The 18,587-nt window shown below is 47.6% G+C and overlaps 1 protein-coding gene across 1 annotated transcript; it reads left to right on the top strand.

Moving 5' to 3' along the window:
- Positions 1-2,917: 2,917 nt before the first annotated feature.
- Htr5a (5-hydroxytryptamine receptor 5A) lies at positions 2,918-17,313 on the top strand. Its single transcript, XM_055612740.1, has 2 exons — positions 2,918-3,670; positions 13,897-17,313. Exons 1-2 carry the CDS (start codon positions 2,930-2,932, stop codon positions 14,227-14,229), a joined length of 1,074 nt encoding a protein of 357 aa, XP_055468715.1. The 5' UTR covers positions 2,918-2,929; the 3' UTR covers positions 14,230-17,313.
- Positions 17,314-18,587: the final 1,274 nt, after the last annotated feature.

Raw genomic sequence — 18,587 nt, 5'->3', positions numbered from 1 at the left:
CCTTGACATCTATGCTCGGGCACACAGATAAACAATAAAATGAACCTATGGTGTACTTCACCTTTTGAAGTGAATCAAATTCTATTCAGAAATTTATTATGTCATGCCCTGGTTATCTGAGTGATTGAATAGTTCAGTTCAGACTTTCCAGATGGTGACGCGTTTATAATACAGTATCGTAGGACTGGGGTGATGGTTAAATGGTTAAAAGCAAGTATTTCTTCCAGAGACCCCTGAGTTTGGTTCCCAGAACCTACATGAGGCATCTCATGACCACCTATAAATTCAGCTCCAGGGGATTTGCTGCCTGGACACATAAGTACATACCTCTGCCATGTATACATAATTTAAAATAATCAAATAAGTCTTTAAAAAATTGCATTCATTAACCTTATCCTCAACATCAGCTCACAGGTCTCTAAGTACTTGTAAGCTGCCAGATGTCCAATGGTGGATTTAAATGTTCCAGAATTTTGTTATGGGTAAAACATATTGGCAGTTATTTTTCCTTAAAGGCCTTCCTTCCTCATTTGAAAGAAAATATCTGTGCTATATGCAAGTGTGAAGGATGATATTTTATCTGTCCATATATCTTTCAAGGAAGACGTTGTTATTCATTAAAAATGCTTCCAGTTCTCGCCAACACATACATAATTATGTAAGCAGCATTCCTCTACATAAGCAGCCTCCTTCGCTATCAGAAAGGCCAGGCACATGTCCCACCAACACGAGCGTTAACTTTGTAAAAAGCAAGTATTACCTTAAGATTGTTACAGAAATAATTTGACCCAAGCAAATCCACTGAAAAGGGCTGGGACAGAGAAGGATCAATAGCTATTTGTGTGTGGGTGTGTGTGGGTCAGCAGACAACCTCTGTGATCATTTCTCAGGCACTGTCCACCTTATTTTATGAGCTGTGGTCTGTCATTATCCTGGAGCTCTCCAAGTAGACTAGGATAGCCAGGGCGTCTCAGAAGCCTACTACGTCATCTTATTTATGTGTTAGCATTGTGCATGCACCCACCGGCTGTGTGTAGTGTGTGTATATGAGTGTCATAAACCACAAGCCCATGTGGGGTAGGAGGACGGTTTTATGGAGTTGCCTTGAGGGCTGTAGTTCAATGGTAGTGCACTTTGCCTAGTATGTACTAAACCCTGGATCTCAAACCTTACACTGGAAACAAAATGCTTTCTCAGCAGCATGTGTGGTATCACTTTGTTTACAGGTGCATTGAGGTGAGAGTTAATGCTCCTGTGTTTTTTATTTACCTTTTATTTTATTTTACTTTATTTTCTGAGACAGAGTCTCACTATGCAGCCCTGGCTGGCCTTGAACTCATAGAGCTCCACTTTTGTCAAGCTCCAGTGCTGGGAGCAAAGACATCAAGCCTGGCTCACTGTCCCTGCTTTTCAAGTGCCACGAAGCTTTTTCATTCTTTTTCTTCCTTCTTTCCTCCCGTTCTTATGTTTTTCTTTTTTGCTTCAAGACAGAGTTTCTCTGTGTGGCCTTGGCCGTCCTGGACCTGCTTTGTGGACCAGGCTGGCCTCGAACTCACAGAGATCCACCTGCCTCTGCCTCCCTGAGTGCTGTGATTACAGGCGCCCTCCACACCTGGGTTTCCTCTTTTCTTAAGGGTTTACTTGTTTTGCTATTTTATGTGTATGTTTGCATGATTGCATGTATGTGCATTACATGTGTACATGGTGCCTATGGAGGCCAGAAGCGCGCTCATAAGCCCTAGAAACTGAGTTCCAGCCAGTTACAGTGAGTCCTGGGAACCAAAGAAAGCGGGTTCTCTGCAATGGCAGCCAGTGCTCTTAAAGGCCGATTCATCCATCCTCCGGTTCCTTCTCGGTAGAGGCTTCAGTAGAGCCACTGGAAGAGCTCTTGGAAGCCTCTTTCTAGGTGTCCGGAAACAGGCACCCTAACTCCACACCTCAGCCTCCTCTGAGAACAGGAAAAACAGTTATCTATCTTTTCTCTTCTAAAGCAAACAACTTTAAGCGAGGCTGCTGAGCTCACCGAATTAGGGGGCAACCACGTACCGAAATCTGGACGGGAACGGCAGTGGGCTGTTAAGGTGCTTAACTCCGGGCGCTTGTACTTCAAGCACAGCACCCCCTGGAAACAAGATGCGGCTCCAGTCGCGGGTGCTGGAGAAAGGCTTTAGAAAAGTTTGCTAGCTAATTGGTTCCCGGCCCCTGTGGTGGTAGGCGCTGGTCCAGGCGGCAGCACCGTGGACAGCGCCACGCACAGCGCAGAGCGCTGAAGCGGCTCTCGGGAGCCAGGGGCGGGGAGAGGCGGCTTCATCAGCTGATGCCTTACGTAGCGCCGGCTCCTCACTTTGCTAAGGTAGGTTCGGGCGGACGCGCCAGGGTGCGCTCTCGGAGCAGCCCGGGGCACGGCGGAGAGAGGCCAGGGCCGAGAAGGCCGTCTCTAGAAAGCAGGTACCTGCGTGGCTTCCTCAGCATCCGACTGCCGCGTCCCCAGCAGCCCCCACCTCTCGGAGCCGCTTCTGGGAGGGGGAGGCGGGGGGCAGGAAACAACCCCGGACCAGCGACTGTGCTGACGTAGCGGTCGGGTTCCAGGCATCCACCTTGCATGGGGCCGGGTGCCTGACCCCGACCGAGGATGTTCTGCTGCCGGCGATCAGACCGCGGTCTCCGCCGAGGAGAGGAGCTGCAGGCATGTGATGGCACAGGCGGGCCCTGACTTCTGGACTCAGCCTCTGGAGTCCGCTCTCCAAATTTCTAAGGATACCCGCAGCCAAGCACCCTCCCCTCTGCCACCGTCTCCTCTGGACTCTCACTAGCTGGAGATTGGGGGCCAGGTCCACAGGCTCTGGGCGGAATCCTCTCTCCACCGGCCAGTGGTCACAACCGTCTGGACTGACTTCAGCGGGTTCAGCGCAGGTGGCCTGGGCCGGCCATGGATCTGCCCGTAAACTTGACTTCCTTTACTCTCTCCACTCCCTCCTCTGTGGAACCTAACCGCAGCCTGGGCTCGGAAGACCTGCGCCCTGGTCGGCCGTTCCTCTCGGTTTTCCGAGTGCTGGTCCTGACCCTGCTGGGCTTCCTAGCAGCAGCCACGTTCGCTTGGAACCTGCTGGTGCTGGCCACCATCCTCAGGGTACGCACCTTCCACCGCGTGCCGCACAACTTGGTGGCGTCTATGGCCATCTCGGATGTGCTGGTGGCCGCGCTGGTCATGCCACTGAGCCTGGTGCATGAACTGTGTGGGCGCCGCTGGCAGCTGGGACGGCGGCTGTGCCAGCTGTGGATCGCGTGTGACGTTCTCTGCTGCACCGCCAGCATCTGGAACGTGACGGCGATCGCCCTGGACCGCTACTGGTCTATCACACGCCACCTGGAATACACACTCCGCGCCCGCAAGCGTGTCTCCAACGTGATGATCCTGCTCACCTGGGCGCTCTCCGCCGTCATCTCCCTGGCCCCGCTGGTCTTCGGCTGGGGGGAGACGTACTCGGAGCTCAGCGAGGAATGCCAGGTCAGCCGCGAGCCGTCCTACACCGTCTTCTCCACCGTGGGCGCCTTCTATCTGCCGCTGTGCGTGGTGCTCTTCGTGTACTGGAAGATCTACAAGGCCGCCAAGTTCCGCGTGGGCTCCCGGAAGACCAACAGCGTCTCCCCCGTACCCGAGGCTGTGGAGGTGGGTGCTACAAGGATTGCTAAAAATACTTCACTTGCATCTCCAAGGCTTTCTTCGCACACACCTCCCGCGAGGTCTGTGGAAAGTGAAACTCTCCAGTTTGGGGAGAGGTAGGCAGAGGAGGGAGCAAGCACTAGAGACTGCCTTTGCTCTAAACTCTGAATGACAGAGCCCTCCCATGATGAGCGTCTGGTGGATCACGTGGAAAATGAGGAGTTTGTGATCCCTGTCTCTACCCGATCCACTTTGGCACTAAAGCCCTGTGGATGGGCTGCATCCCTTATAGAACATCTGGAGAAGCCAGTGTCTGGGGACACTGGCTCAGCCCTGGGAGTGGGGGCGTGGGGGGTGGGGACTGAAGTTTTCTGCATTGGTAGTGAGGATGTCCGGAGGCGGGAAGATTAGAATGATTGACAGGACGATAGCCACATAGCAGGCATATCGATTGTGCTGTGTTCTAGGCTGTTTTGCAAACTATAATTTCTAGGTTGCTGCCCTTCTTCATTTTTGTAGTTGTTTTTGTTTGTTTGTTTTTCGAGACAGGGTTTCTCTGCATAGCCTTGGCTTTCCTGGAACTCAGTCTATAGAGTTCCAGGCTGGCCTCCAACGCAAGAATCAGCCTGCCTCTGCCGCCCAAGTGCTGGGATTAAAGGTGTGCCCCGCCACTGCCCGGCCTCATTCTCCTTTCTTCAGTGTCCTGTCTAACCACACACACACCCTGTAAGATTATTGACAACTGTTTACTGCCTTCTTGGTGCCTGCATTTTCTGTCTGCTTCCCAGTGGTTTGTACCACTGCTTTCTGGGTCTCTCTACTGCAGCCCCATCTGGCAATGGGCAGCCCTGAGGACTGCTTGTCCTGCTGGCTTTTCCTTTGGGTAATATGAAGGAAGAAATTGAAGTTTCAGGGCAGACAGCCCTTCCTGCACCCCCAGCACGCCACAGCTTGCATTTGAAGCAGACAGCCTCTACAACAAGGAAGGTCTGCTTTCATCCTCTCCCACCCACGCTTCCCTGCCTGCCTCTCCTTAACTCCTGAACGTCTGACTTGGTGATTCAGTGTTCTCCAGCACCATGAAAGGGAGCTAGCTCCCCATGCGTTGCTGAGGCCCTCACCTGTGCAGTGAAGTGACATCAGACATGGGCACAACAGCCCCCTTTCTCTGTTGCTGGGCTCTGGGACAGCAAACTGTTTTAATTGACTGTGCTGAGTGTGTTGTACAGGCTTGATGTAAAGGTAAGCCTCAACAGTGGTGGTTGCTTGTGAAGACCTTGTCACTGCGGCTGCATTTCAAAGCTTAGGCGCAGGTAGGAGAAGGATTTTTGTTTTTTAGAATAAAGAAGAGGTTTCCTCCATCTAGAGCATTGGTCCTCCTCCAAGGATGGTGTTTGGACTGCCTGGTGATCTCCAACAGGACAAGGTGGCCCCACCACAAAGAATTTCAAGGACCAGAATCCGTAGAACCGAATTTTGGAAACTCTGCTGTTTTCACCAAGGAGCTTGGAACTAGGTTCTAAGTAGCTCAGTGGCTGCTGAGGCTTGGAGTTCACCTCTGATTGCCCTGGGAACAGAAACTGAAATACCAGTCTTATTTTTCCTTGAACTTAAATGACCACATAAAAAGGAAAAGGTGGTTCTAAGTTAAGAAAAGGCAAAGGGGAAAAGGTTTAGGAAATCAGGCAGGCAGAGCAACGTGATTAGAGTGGTAAGGTAGTATGCTAGGGGCCTAATTACTCCACCCACTTCTTCAGCAGGGCTTAAGGTAAGCCTCGTTCCTAGGCATGGTTTCTAGGGCAAGTGAATGACCGTGCCCAACTGAATGTCCTGTCTCTATCCACGCCAGAGAGTCTAGTCTCTTGAACTCCCCCCCCCCACTCTAACAGTGGGAGATGCTGGCTAGGTTCATTAGTGATTGTGGATTGGGACTTATTACAAAAGTAGTGAAGTAGCACTATCAGACAAGAAAACAAAGCTTTAGTTACTGAGCTGAGGGCTGGGAAGTATGGCCCAGTCAGTGTGCAATTTTCTTTTGTTTTTTAGGGGATTAGAGAGATGGCTCAGTTGATAAGAGCACGTGGGATTTCCAGCACCCTCGTGAGATCAGATGCCCTCTTCTGGTCTCTGCCGGTACTGCATGCACACAGAGCACCGACATAGATGGAGGCACAACACTAAGACACATTAAATAATTTAAAACAAATATTTTGCAAGTGCCCAGGAAGGCCAGAAGAGGGTGCTAGATCTCCTCCAGCTCCCTGTGTAGCTCTCTCCCAGTTGTTTTGGTGCAAGGTGGTTTTCCGTTTTGTTTTGTTTTGTTTTGTTTTGTTTTGTTTTGTTTTGTTTTGTTTTGTTTGAGACAGGGTTTCTCTGTGTAATCCTGGCTGTTCTGTACTCTGTTGTGGGCAAGGCTGGCCTTGAACTCACAGAGATCTGCCTGCTTCTGTCTCCCATCCCAAGTGCTGGGATTAAAGGCATGTGGCGCCATGCCTGGTTTGGCACTCGAGGTCGTACTGGGGTTCTGTGCATGTTGTAAGCACTCGACCAACTGAACTAAACCCCTAGCCTCTGTACATTTTTTTTTTCTGGGCCAGGCATGGTGGCTCACAACACTTGGGAGACAGAAGCAGGTGGATCTCTGTGAGTTTAAGGCCAGCCTGGTCTACAAAGCAAATCCAGAACTGCCAGGGATACACAGAGAAACCCTGTCTTGAAATTTTTTTTTATTTTCTGCATATGGGTGTTTGTATGCACCACGCATATGCCTGGTATCTGTGGAAGCTAGAACAGGGTGTTGGATCCCCTAGAACTGGAGTTAGAAATGGTCATGAGCAGCCCTGTGGGCACTGGGAATCAAACCCAGGTCCTATGGAAAAAGAGTCAGTGCTTTTATCTGCTGAGCATCCCTCCAACCTTTTTGGTACACTGTTATTGGTCTAAAAGGGAAGGTTCCTGGGGACTCTGATCCAGCTGTGTGAGTGCTTTGGGCTGCAGGTCCTGTGCTTGTGGGGTCTCGGTAGGGACTCCAGGCCCCCCGCTGTCCCAGGGTAAGTCTTCTCCGCTACAGTCTCATCGCATGTGGCAGCACAGTTTATTTTTAAACAGACAATACTCCCTGAACTCTAGGTGGGTCACACACATGGAAGAGGCTATCTTAGCCCTGCTGGAAACCCACGTTCCCTCAAGCCTTTGGGGGTAAAATGTGCTTCATAGTCTTCTTTTTTAATCATTGGGCACAAATGATTTCTTTTGTCTAGCTGTTATTTGTTTGTGGTAGGGTCTTCATATATAACCCAAGCTAGCCTGGGAACTCCATATGTAGCCCAGGTTGTCCTAAAACTTGAGAATCCTTTTTCCTTAGCTTCAAGCACATATCATGTCCAGTAACAAAATATTTTATTAAAGAAAAAAAATTATCTAGGTTTATTTTTAAGCTAATTTTAAACTAGCTTAATTACTATAAGCTAATTTACCTTTGCGTTCCAGATTTCTTGGTTTTTCATTGCTTTACATTTTGTGTGTGTGTGTGCTTCAGTGCATATGTGGAAATCAGAGGACAACTGGTGTTGTGCGAGAAGAGCCACACAGACTATTCAGACACCCCTCTCAGTCAGATATGGATGGTTTATTGAACTCAGCACTCCAAGAACTGACCATGCTCAGGGACACAGTGGTCTTGGGAGCCAAACTGTGCTGTTGAACCATTCTGAGAGTGGGTTTTTAAAGGAAAAAGACCAGAAGCAAGAAAAATTAATTCTATTCCAGGTACGATGTGTCTAGGTAGCTAGATAAAGCATTTTAAGCTGATTGGCTGGCATGTAGAGTAGGGGAGTTTGGGAGCTTTCCAGTTCTCTATTATTCAGGGAGAAAGGAACATAGCAGGGTATTGCGGTTTTGTTTCAGTAGAACATACATTTGTTATCAGTTCAAGCATTGAGGAAGTATTGAACTGTAAATAAAAGGCTATTCTTAGGTCAGGCAGGCAGAGTCTGAGAACTTGAAGTCAGTTCACCTTATGATCAAAATAAAGACTAAAGAAACGTGGCTTCAGCTTTGCTAAAATGAAAACAGGTCAACAGAAGAGATACAGTTATGCTAAAAACTAAAGCAGGTCTCAACAGAGGGGCTGTAGTTATGCAAAAAAAAATTAAAACAGGCCTCAACACTGGCAGGAATTAGTTCTCTGTTTCCAACCAGTGGGTTCCAGAGACCAAACTTAGGCTATTAGGGTTAATGGCAAATGCCTTTACCCGCTGAGCCATCTTGCTAGTCTCAGATAATTTTAATTTTATTTATTTCAAAAATATTTTATGTGTTATAGGTGTTTTACCTGCATGTATGTATGTTTGTGCACCATACGTGTGCCTGGTACCTGCAGAGGCCAGAAGAGAGTGTTGGACCCTCTGGAACTGGAGTTACAGGCAGTTGTGGTCTACCATATGAGATCTGGATCTTTCGGTTGAGCAGTGTGTACTCTTTCCTTTCCTTCCTTCATTTCTTTCCTCCTCCTCCTCCTCCTCCTCCTTCTTCTTTTGATATAGGGTATCTCTATGTAGCTCTGGCTGTCTTGGAGCTCACTTTGTAGCCCAGGCTGGCCTCAAACTCAGAGATCCACCTGCCTCTGAGGGCTGGGGTTAAAGCCATGTGCCACTACATCCAGCTGAGCAGCTACTACTCTTAACTGTTCAGTCATCTCTCCAGCCCACCCCAGAAAAGCTTCACACTATATACCAAAAGAGCTGATCTGTATAGTGTGAGTGTTAAGGGAGCGTTCACCCAATGCAGACAAACAGGCCATCCACAGGCAGATGTCCTCTAATGTGAGAAAGGTAAGGACCTGGTAGGTGATTATGTCTGCTTTGGAATGACTTCATTTTGGATAGTGACTTTGCTTGTCAGTTAATATGAGATATTGATTCTTTTAAGGAGCCTTCTGCTAATAGGTTATGATACATATAGATAGATGATAGATGACAGTTGATGCATGATAGATATAAAGAGATGAAAGATACGTAATAGATGATAGATAACCTCTTGGTATATGGATCTTATCTAGCCCTCCTCATCTCTGGCTACAGTGGCCTATTCAGGTGTATTCGGAGAACTACATCTTGAGTGGATCTCTGGCCTTTACTTTTTAAGGCTATTTAGAAATATCTAGCCTTGTATCTTCTAAGTTGCTAGGTTCACAGTTCCACTTACTTCTTATTTTTTAGTCCATTTATTGAAAGAAAAGACTGAGCCAGGGATGGTAGTGTACACCTTTAATTTCAGCACTCTGGAGGCAGAGGCAGGAAGAGCTCTGTGAGCTCAAGGCTAGCATCGTGAGTTCCAAGACAACTAGAGCCATATAGAGAGGTAATGTTTAAAAAAAAAAAAAACGAAGGAAGGAAGGAAGGAAGAAAAGAAGGAAGGAAGGAAGGAAGGAAGAAAGAAAGAAAGAAAGAAAGAAAGAAAGAAAGAAAGAAAGAAAGAAAGGTAGGCCTGAGCTTCAGTTTTGATGCCTGTTCTTACAGCTGTGGGCTTCCATTCCACACAAATGCTGTGTGGATTTTTCTGTTAAGTATGTCTTCTGCCTTTTTTTGCTTTGCCATGTTGCACCTTTCTTCAGTCACCCCATGCAAGGGAAGCTTCTGAAGTAGCCTTATGTAAGATGTATTCTATCTTTATGCTTAAATTTCCATAGTTGGGTTAGATAACTCTTTTCCTCTATGTTCTGTTTTAAATATTTCCAGACTTGAAGAGGTTTCCATTCAGGCTGTGACAGGTGCAGATAGTATGGTGGCTTGTTTACAATTGTAATGAAATTCTAAATACTACAACACAGTTCTGCCCCTTTCTCTGAAGCTTAGGCAAATTCTCCCTTATGCTCTTGACTCTGGCATAGGCTTTGAATTACAGCTTATAGATTGACTGAGTTTATATGTCTGTTTTACATATCTGGTGAGTTTACGCAATGCTTGTATTTGTCCTGAGCAAAAAAAGTCTTGAAGAAAGGGCAGTTCATTTAGAGTGTCTGATAAACCTTCCAGAACATGCTAGAGAGAGACCCCAGGAGGGCAATATTGTCAGGCCCCTGGATATAAATTAAACAAGATGACTGTGGCTAGACAGAGGTTGCTCAGAGGTAAAGAGTGCTTGCTGGTCTTGCAGAGGACCTGAGTTCAGTCCCAGCATGAATGTCTGGTAGCTCACCACTTCAGCTCCAAGTGACCTAATACCCTCTTCTAGACTCTGAGGGCACCGGAGTGAACACACACACACACACACACACACACACACACACACACTCATGCACGCATGCACACACGCACGAATGCACGCACACACACGTGTGTAAAATAAATCTTTAAAGCAAAAACAAGCAGGTTAATTGTCGACCCTGCAGGTTAATTGCACAACATGGTGGTGTTGGACAGTGATGCATGCTGACATGTGGTCTACAGACGGTCTAATAGGAGACTTAACGGCAGACTGCTAGCTGAAGCTCCAGGTACTTGAAGCAAACACCTCAGCATGATGACATGGACATCCTTGTTTGCAAATTCCAGAATAGCAAGACATGGCCAAGCAGCAAGAGCCCAAGGGACCAGCAAGAACCCAGAGAACCAGCAGTTCCTGAACAAAAGCATGAGCAGGCAGGTGCCTGGAGCTTTTTGGTAGGGAGATGTTATGGCTGTTGTTGGATCTTTTGTCCTAGGCGTTAAGAGGAAGCCTGCAGTTCCAAACTGTTCCTGGAACAGAGGAGATCATAATTATCTCTGAACTCAAGGGTGGTCGGTCTTGGGGTGGGAGGCCATTCAGTGGGGTAGTGGGCATCTGAAGAATGTGGGTGCTCAGGCAAATTGGCTCTCAGAATCAGGTTTCTAGGGTGACCCTGACTTGATTGGCTGGCTCCTGAGGGAGGGCTCAGGGAACGGCATTGTCCTTGATCATCAGAAAAGAGGTTTAGACAACAGGCAGCCTCCCTGTTACCATAGCGACAGAACAATGAGTCTGCCCCTGAGTTGGAACATTTTTATCATCCCCGAGGCTTCTTCTAATCTGTAAATCTGTCTGTTGGGTATTCTGGCAGGACCAGGTGACCTGTTGCAGCTGAGAGTCTCTGGCCACTAACTTCAGTACCACAAAGCACGGTACTATTAATTGGCAGTGGAGAGAACATGCTAGATTTGCAGTAAAACTGTAAACAGTTATTTAGCATATCAACATCTAAAAAAAAAAAAAAAAAACAAGAGCTTCAGCAAGGGGGGGCTATCCCCAGATAACTCAGTTATTAAAAGAGAAAAGGCAGGCAGGCTGTGGTGGTACACGCCTTTAATCCCAGCAGCCAGGAGGCAGAGAAGCAGGAGTTTGAGGCCAGCCTGGTCTACAGAGCAAGTTCCAGAGAAGTCAAGGCTACATAGAGAAACCCTGTCTTGAAAAAAAAGAAAAGAAAGAAAAAAGAAGAAAGGAAGGAAGAAAGGAAGGAAGGAAGGAAGGAAGGAAGGAAGGAAGGAAGGAAGGAAAGGAAGAAAAAAGGCTGGTAAAGCTGGAAAGTTTCAGTGAACCTGCAATTGTGAAACACCTGTTGTAAATGTATGTGAGGTGACAGAGACGATCTGGCTTGGTCTGCTTGGTCACACTGTGTTAGCCTTACACTCTCTTTCTGAGATCTGCTAAGGAGCTCTTATCCTCTTACAGCAGTCAGTATAGGTTACTCTGCAGACACATTCAAGTGCTTCATTGTAGCTGTTGATCAGCTCAGAGCCAAGTCAGAGTGAGCACACAAGCCTGAAAACAAGAGTAAGTGGAAACTTTCCAAACAGCCAGGATCTCCTAACAGTGGCCGCTATAGGTGTGTGTGTGTGTGTGTGTGTGTCAAAGCACCAAAGCATGGCCTGGAGAAGGAGCCATATTTCCTATGGAAGTGTGTTAGTTGACACAACCTGGAGTGTCACTGGGAGGAGGGAACCTCAACTGAGAAACTGCCCGGATCAGATTGGTCTGTGGCCATGTCTCTGAGGGATTGTCTTGACTGATGACTGATGTGGGAGGGCCCAGCCCACTGTGGGCGGTGCCATGCCTAGGCAGGTGCGCATGGGCTTTATGAGAAAGCTAGAGGGGCACGAGGCTGTGAGTCAGCCGTCAGCACCCTCCGAAGCCTCTGCTTCAGCTCCTGCTTCGATCCTTGCCCTGACTGCCCTCACTGATGAAGGGTGACCTGGAAGTGTAAGCTCCCCTAGATGCTTTTGGTCAAGGCATTTATCACAGCAACATAAGAAAAAACAGGACAATGGGGGAAATGCTTTTCTGAGGAGTATAGAGCCCTATGGCGAAACTGAAGAATTCTTGATGCAGAAACGCGTCCCAGTGTCCCCACATCTACGGCACCCCTACGCCTTCCGTAGTCCCAGTATTGCTACTACCCTCATGTTGCCATCATCCCCATTGCCAATGCCCAATTTGGCCCAAGAAAAAAATGCTGGGAATGATACAGACTTCCTGGGGAAGGAAGCATTGGAGGTGAGTGAACTCAGGTCACCAGGCTTGGTGGCACCTTCGCCCACTGAGCCACCTCACCTGCCCATTGGGAATCTCATGCCAGAAGAAAAGTTCTAGAACATTCTAACATTTTAGAGCAGACTCACACAAAAACCTTCCAGAAATCTGGTCCTAAGTGTAACCCTGACTTCCTAGGGTTTGGCTAATGATGGAGTAAAGAGAATGTTCCTTTGGTAGATGCTATGCTTCCCTTTTGAGTTTTGATTTTTCTCCTTAGCCTACCTATATGCAGTGGGTCCTCTCTGATTCTGGGCAGCAGCAGCAAGCCACAGCCGGTCAGCCCCTAGATATGACAAAGAAAAACCAATAACCTCCACAGGGTGCCATGTAGCCAGATGGGTGGGGGGTACCTGGTGTGAAGTGAATTTTTGATCTTCACTGTTCTGTTTATAATGAGCTTATCAGGATATGATATTAATCAATTCTCTTACTGCTGTGATAAAATACTAGACAGAGGCAACTTAAAGGGTCAAGGGTTTACTTTGGATCATAGATTGGGGTGCAACCTATCCGGGCAGGGAAGTCATGGTGGCAGGAGCCTGGGGTTCACATTGTATGTGCAGCTGAATGCTGGTGCTCTACTCACTTTTATTCAGTCAGGGACCCCAGACAGTGGACAGTGCCACCAACATGTGGGCTGTGTCTTCCCAACCTAGAAACTTTCTCACAGCCAGGCCCAAAGTGAGCCTCCTGGGTGACTCTAGATCTAGTTAACAGTCAGTAATTTACCACCACAGAACGTGCCTTTGCCGCCAACTCCACGTTCCTTTGTGTTAGTTTCCTTTATTTTGCTGTGATAAAACACTCTGGCCGAAAGCAATTTGGGAGAGGAAAGTGTTTATTTTAGCCCATAATGCTAGACCACATCCCATCGCTGAGGGAAGGCAGGCAGGCCTGCTTGCTATTCCACTCAGTATCACCTCTAAGGAACTCTGCCTGAGAAGCAGAGCAGGAACATGGAAGAGGCTTCTGGCTGGCTGGCTCGTGAGAACTTAAACCAGTTGTTCTTAGCCTTCCTAGTGCTGCCACCCTTTAATAGAGTTCCTCGTGACCCTCAGCCACAAAATTATTTTGTTGCTACTTCATAAGTGTAATTTTGCTATTGTAAATTGTAATGCAAATCCTTTTTTTTTTTTTTTTTGTAGAGAGAGGTTTGCCAAAGGGATCACGACCTACAGGTTGAGAGCACTGGCTCTAACACAACTACTTTTCTTATACAATTCAGGATGACTTGCCTAGTACCCACTATTGACTTGCCCATAGTGGGCTGGACAAACGCACGCGCACGCACACACACACACACACTGCCCACAGGCCAATCTGACTAGGCAATTCCTCAATGAAGGCTCTCCATCCGATGATTCTGCCCTCCACCAAGCTGACAGCTAAAGCTCAGCATGACATCCCACGCTCTGTTTATCTTTGTTGCCGCTTTAGCCGAGCAGATTGCCACAGGTCCACAATTACACCGAACTCCGTGTTGTAGCCTCCTCTCTTTTTTACAATGTGGAACCCTGGCCCTGTCATCACACTGCTATACCCTCTAGTTTTGGGGGTCACCCACCTGAGCCCCAACACTTCCTTTGGAGTGGCTTGTAGGGCTCAGGCTCATCCATGTCTGGGTTCAGCCCAGCCACTACCACCTGGCAGCTGTTTCTAACAAAGTGTCTGCTTGTACCTGGCAGGTGAAGGACGCTACCCAACAGCCCCAGATGGTGTTCACAGTCCGCCATGCCACCGTTACCTTCCAGACAGAAGGGGACACATGGAGAGAGCAGAAGGAGCAGAGGGCAGCCCTCATGGTGGGCATCCTCATCGGGGTGTTTGTGCTCTGCTGGTTTCCTTTCTTCGTCACGGAGCTCATCAGTCCGCTGTGCTCCTGGGACATCCCTGCCATCTGGAAGAGCATCTTCCTGTGGTTGGGCTATTCCAACTCCTTCTTCAACCCACTCATCTACACAGCATTCAACAGGAGCTACAGCAGTGCTTTCAAGGTCTTCTTCTCCAAGCAACAGTGAGAGGCCGTGTGGGCGTGCCTTCTTCCCGTGAACCTTTGCACTCTGCCCAGCAGTCCTGAGGACAAGATCCATCTGCCAAGGGCACCAGGGTCACAGCAGAGCTCGGCTCCCTTCCCTTCTGTGCTCGTGTGTTGGGAGCTGTCTTTTCCTGAGGGCTCTGGTGGCTTATGTCCCCAGCTTGGGTACTCTTCCTCACTCTGTACCAGCAGCCACGGGCCTGGCCCACAAAGTGCCCATTTCTCTTCTAAATCCGCTCCAGCATGGACGTGAGAAAAGTTGACCAGGACAGGAGGGAAGAAGGAGGAAGTAAAAAAACTCAGGTATGTAGAGAGGCAGGAAGAATGATAAGGCCTACAGCTGTTGATGGTCACACACACAGCTGTAATCCTAGCCCTAAGGAGACTAAGGGCGGGAGGATCTCAGCCAGCCTGGGCTACATAGTAGGTTCAAAACCAGCCTGAGGTAAGAGACAACATATAATAACAACAACACATCGCTCTGGTGAGGCCGAACTCCCCAGACTTGTCCTCATTTCAGAGTTCTGCTCTGTGGCCCGAGAGTGTCCGTCCTAATACTGACTGAGTCCCTTCCTAATAGTTGGCTACAAAATTCTGTCCACAAACATGTCAAAACACAGTCCCAACTGCGGCAAGGACAGTGATTCCTATCTTGAGTGTTTTTTGTTCACCGCAGGAAAAAAAAAAATCAGTTTCCGGTTGAGATCAGCTCAGCCCATCAACTTGAAACTGGAAAAACCATTTCCTTCCATTTTGAAACAACTGTTCACAAACAATAGAAAAAAAAATCTACTAATTTTTCAGAAGTATTTGCTGTAGGTTTTTCTTGGTGTGATTCCTTCAAATGTTTTTGCCCTTAGTGTTTTTTCCCTAAAAAGTAAGATTCGAGGTTAGTCATGGCCATGAGCTGTTGCCTTCTTAATACAGTTTCACAGTTGGTGGCTACAAGGGCCTGTCCATCAGACCAATACAGTAGCAGGAATACTGGCCATTTTGCAGTTCTGGCTTTGTTGGTGAATGAACCCCAACCAGATAGGCAGACAAGGGTCAAATGGGGCCTCTATCTGGCAGTGAGACCAGTGTGTCAAGACAGTCCCAAGGAAACAGTGTTTATGTGGTGACAGAAAACCTTGGGCCCACTCCCACCTCCAAAGGGAGCTCAAGGGAACTTTGAGAATATTATAAAAAATCCAAGGAGAGACAAAAGAGCTAGTCACCTTTCCAGAACCCTGTGTATGCTGACTGCTTCCACGAGCCGAGGATGGAGCTATCGGAACCCACAGAGCTGTGCACACCTCTCAGTACGTCGTTCTCAGCAAAATCCAGAATGAGCCAAAGCACCCATACTTCTTTCGGCAGTGAGAAACAGTGGGTTGCCTTGGCAGCCATGCTGAGGCCGTTTGCTGCAGAATCCTCATCTGGGGAGCGGAGCCCCAGAGCTAGCCAGGTGATGATGCAGAGAGTCAGAGAGACTGTCTGTGGAGAGTGGGTGTGTTTCTCCAGTCGACAGGAAGTGCAACAACTTCATCCTCAGAAGTCTTCAAATGTTTATTTGTTCAGTTATTTAGGTTTGAGACAGGGCCTCACTAAGTAGCCTTGGCCATCCTGGAGCCCACTGTGTAGACCAGGCTGATCTCACAGAGATCTACCACTCCTACACCGGGAGTTTTCTAAGTAAAAATTCTCCAACACTCTGAGGCCCTTTGTCTGGAGCAGTGGCCTGGACCAGACACACATTCTGCACTAGGGGACTGGGTCTGGACAGAATGGCTCACATGACCATGGTTGTCATAACAAGGTTTTGCTAATTGTTTCAACAAGAGCTTTATTATTATTATTATTATTATTATTAATTTTTTATTTTTATTTTTGGCCTTGGTCACAACTGACCAGATATAAGAATTTATTTTTGTTGCATCTGAGCCCTGTGAAAATAGGATGCACACAGAATGTTTTAAGTTGTGCAAACTGTGTACTGCATCCTTCACTGCTGTTGCTCAGCCAGGAGGTCTCCTTGGGATGAGCCTTTAGATCCAGGGGACCGAGGAGTGTGTTAGTCCCTCTCCGCTCCTCTGCAGCTGCACCGGTAAAGGGAGCTAGCCACTACTGATTGCCCACCCAGCTGCAGGCCGAGCACTCGTGGCAGGGACCTTCCCACCTGATGGGTTCTGACTGCCACCACGCTCACCATCACATGGGGCGGCTTCGCCCATATCACCTCAATTTGAAACAAACCCCTTACTCACCATTCAAAACATCTACAAGTTCTTGGGCAATAAAACTTCACTCTATCCCTTAATTCCTCAAATGCACAAAATGAAACTGTGTATCATAACATGAAGGCACAGAAATATTATACTGTATATAATAAAGTACATCCACCAACATTCAAAAATAGAAGATTTGTGATGATTTCTTTGTGGTTTTGACATAAGTGATCTTGAATTTCCTGCAAGGACAACCTTTCTTTACACAAGAGTGTGACCCAGTGCTAGGTGTTAGCCAGCCAGCGTCGTGACCGTGCACATACTTAATCTGGACTCCTGTCTGCACGAAAGCAATGCAATAGAGAACTTTACTTGGGAATTTTTTTAGATTTTTTTTCTTGCTTCTGTATATATCTTAGTTCACATACTAGGTTCATAAATACTTCAAAATGCAGACTTGTTTACTTCCTCATTTTCCCTGTCCCCAAGATCACCCGGAACCAGGGGTATTACTGGGGTTTTCAGTGTTATAATGGAGGATGTATTTGTTGGATGAGCACAAGTGAAGGAATACAACATGTGGAACCCAGTGCAAATTGTACCATGTCTGTCTGCCTGAAATTCCTGGTGGGATTTCTCATCCTGTGCCAAATTCCAATATTTATCTTACTGTTTATTTGGGGGCTGGAGGGATGGCTCAGTAGTTAAGAGTGCACGCACACTGCTCTTGCAGAGGACCTGAATTCCATCCCCAGCACCTGCATCAGCTGGCTCAGAGCCACTTGTAACTCCATCTCTATGGGATCTGATACCTCTGGCCTGAGCAGGTACCTTTATGAATGCACACATGTTCAAAACTACACAGCTGTACAATTTTAAAAATAATAAAAAAATTAAAAATTTAAAAATAAATATAATGATTTTTTAAAAAAAATATTTGTATGGTTGTCTACACGTATGTGGGTACCATGTGCCCGCAGTGCCTGACTAATCCAGAAGAGGGCACCAAATCCCTTGGGACTAGAGTTACAGACAGTTGTGAGCCACCATGTAGGTAAAGGGAATTGAACTCAGGTCCACTGGAAGAGAAGCCAGCGCTCTTACACACAGATCTCTCCAGCCCCAGATACATTTTTAAAGGTTTATTTCTTTTGAACTTTTTATTAGGCTGAGAAAAGATGGGATTTGCGTGCCCCTCCTTGTCCCACGATGCTGTACACTCCAGCCAGAGGAGGATACTGTGATCAAGTAACCGACTCTCTAACTGACATTGTTATTAAGATCTTCATAAGATGAACTCACACGCTATCATTCAGATGCATTTAGCCTCTCCCAGACAGCACTTTAATCATGCACACTCTGCAAATGTCACCTAGGGCATGGAACACCTGACACACAAGGAATAGGTAGCAATTAATTATTGTGCTTCCATCCCAATGCAAAGATGTATTGGTAAAAACATTTCAAGGTGCAAATGGTGATTTATGTCTCTAGTATGCAGTTCAGATATTTGTGGAATGCTTTCCATTACTCTTTTTAAAATATTTGTGTGTGTGTTTATAGACTTGTGCATATGAGAGCAGGGGCCTATGATGAGCAGCAGCCGCACCCCCGGGGCTGGAGTTACAGGCAGTCAAAAGCTGCCTGATGTGGTTGCTGAGAACTGAACCCAGGTCCTCTGCAAGAGCAGGAAGAGCTCTTAACTCACTGAGCATCTCTTCCGTCCTCCTTCAGTTACTGGGGAATGCCATTATGTGGTCAGTTTAGTGGTACACAGCAGAAGCCGACCGACCACTGGAGACCAGTGCCCCTTCCTTGTGCTCATTCTGCCAGGCCCGCTTTTATCAGACAGGCTTTGAGGAAGCCCAAGATAACCTGTGCATCCTCTTGAGGGTGACTAGCAGCATGCTTACAGAACCAAGAGAGAAACCACAGCTGCCTTTTTGAGGGTCTCCCAGCCTCCTTCAGAACATCGGCTGAGTTCCCCCTACATGAGTGGGCTCCCCTCTTGGCAACACTCCTCTGACCTCCTAGAGCTTAGTATTTCCTAAGCTTCCTGGTTTCCCTCCATCAGGAGGAAGTAGCTGCCTCCTTAGGCCCTATTGCCATGCTAGGGACAGGTGTTCTGCATCTG

This window comes from Psammomys obesus, unplaced genomic scaffold (assembly GCF_907164565.1).
Source record: "Psammomys obesus unplaced genomic scaffold, mPsaObe1.curated_primary_1811, whole genome shotgun sequence".
NCBI lineage: Eukaryota > Metazoa > Chordata > Mammalia > Rodentia > Muridae > Psammomys > Psammomys obesus.
The sequence above is the reverse complement of the archived record's forward strand: the minus strand, read 5'-3'. Positions and strand labels throughout refer to the sequence as shown.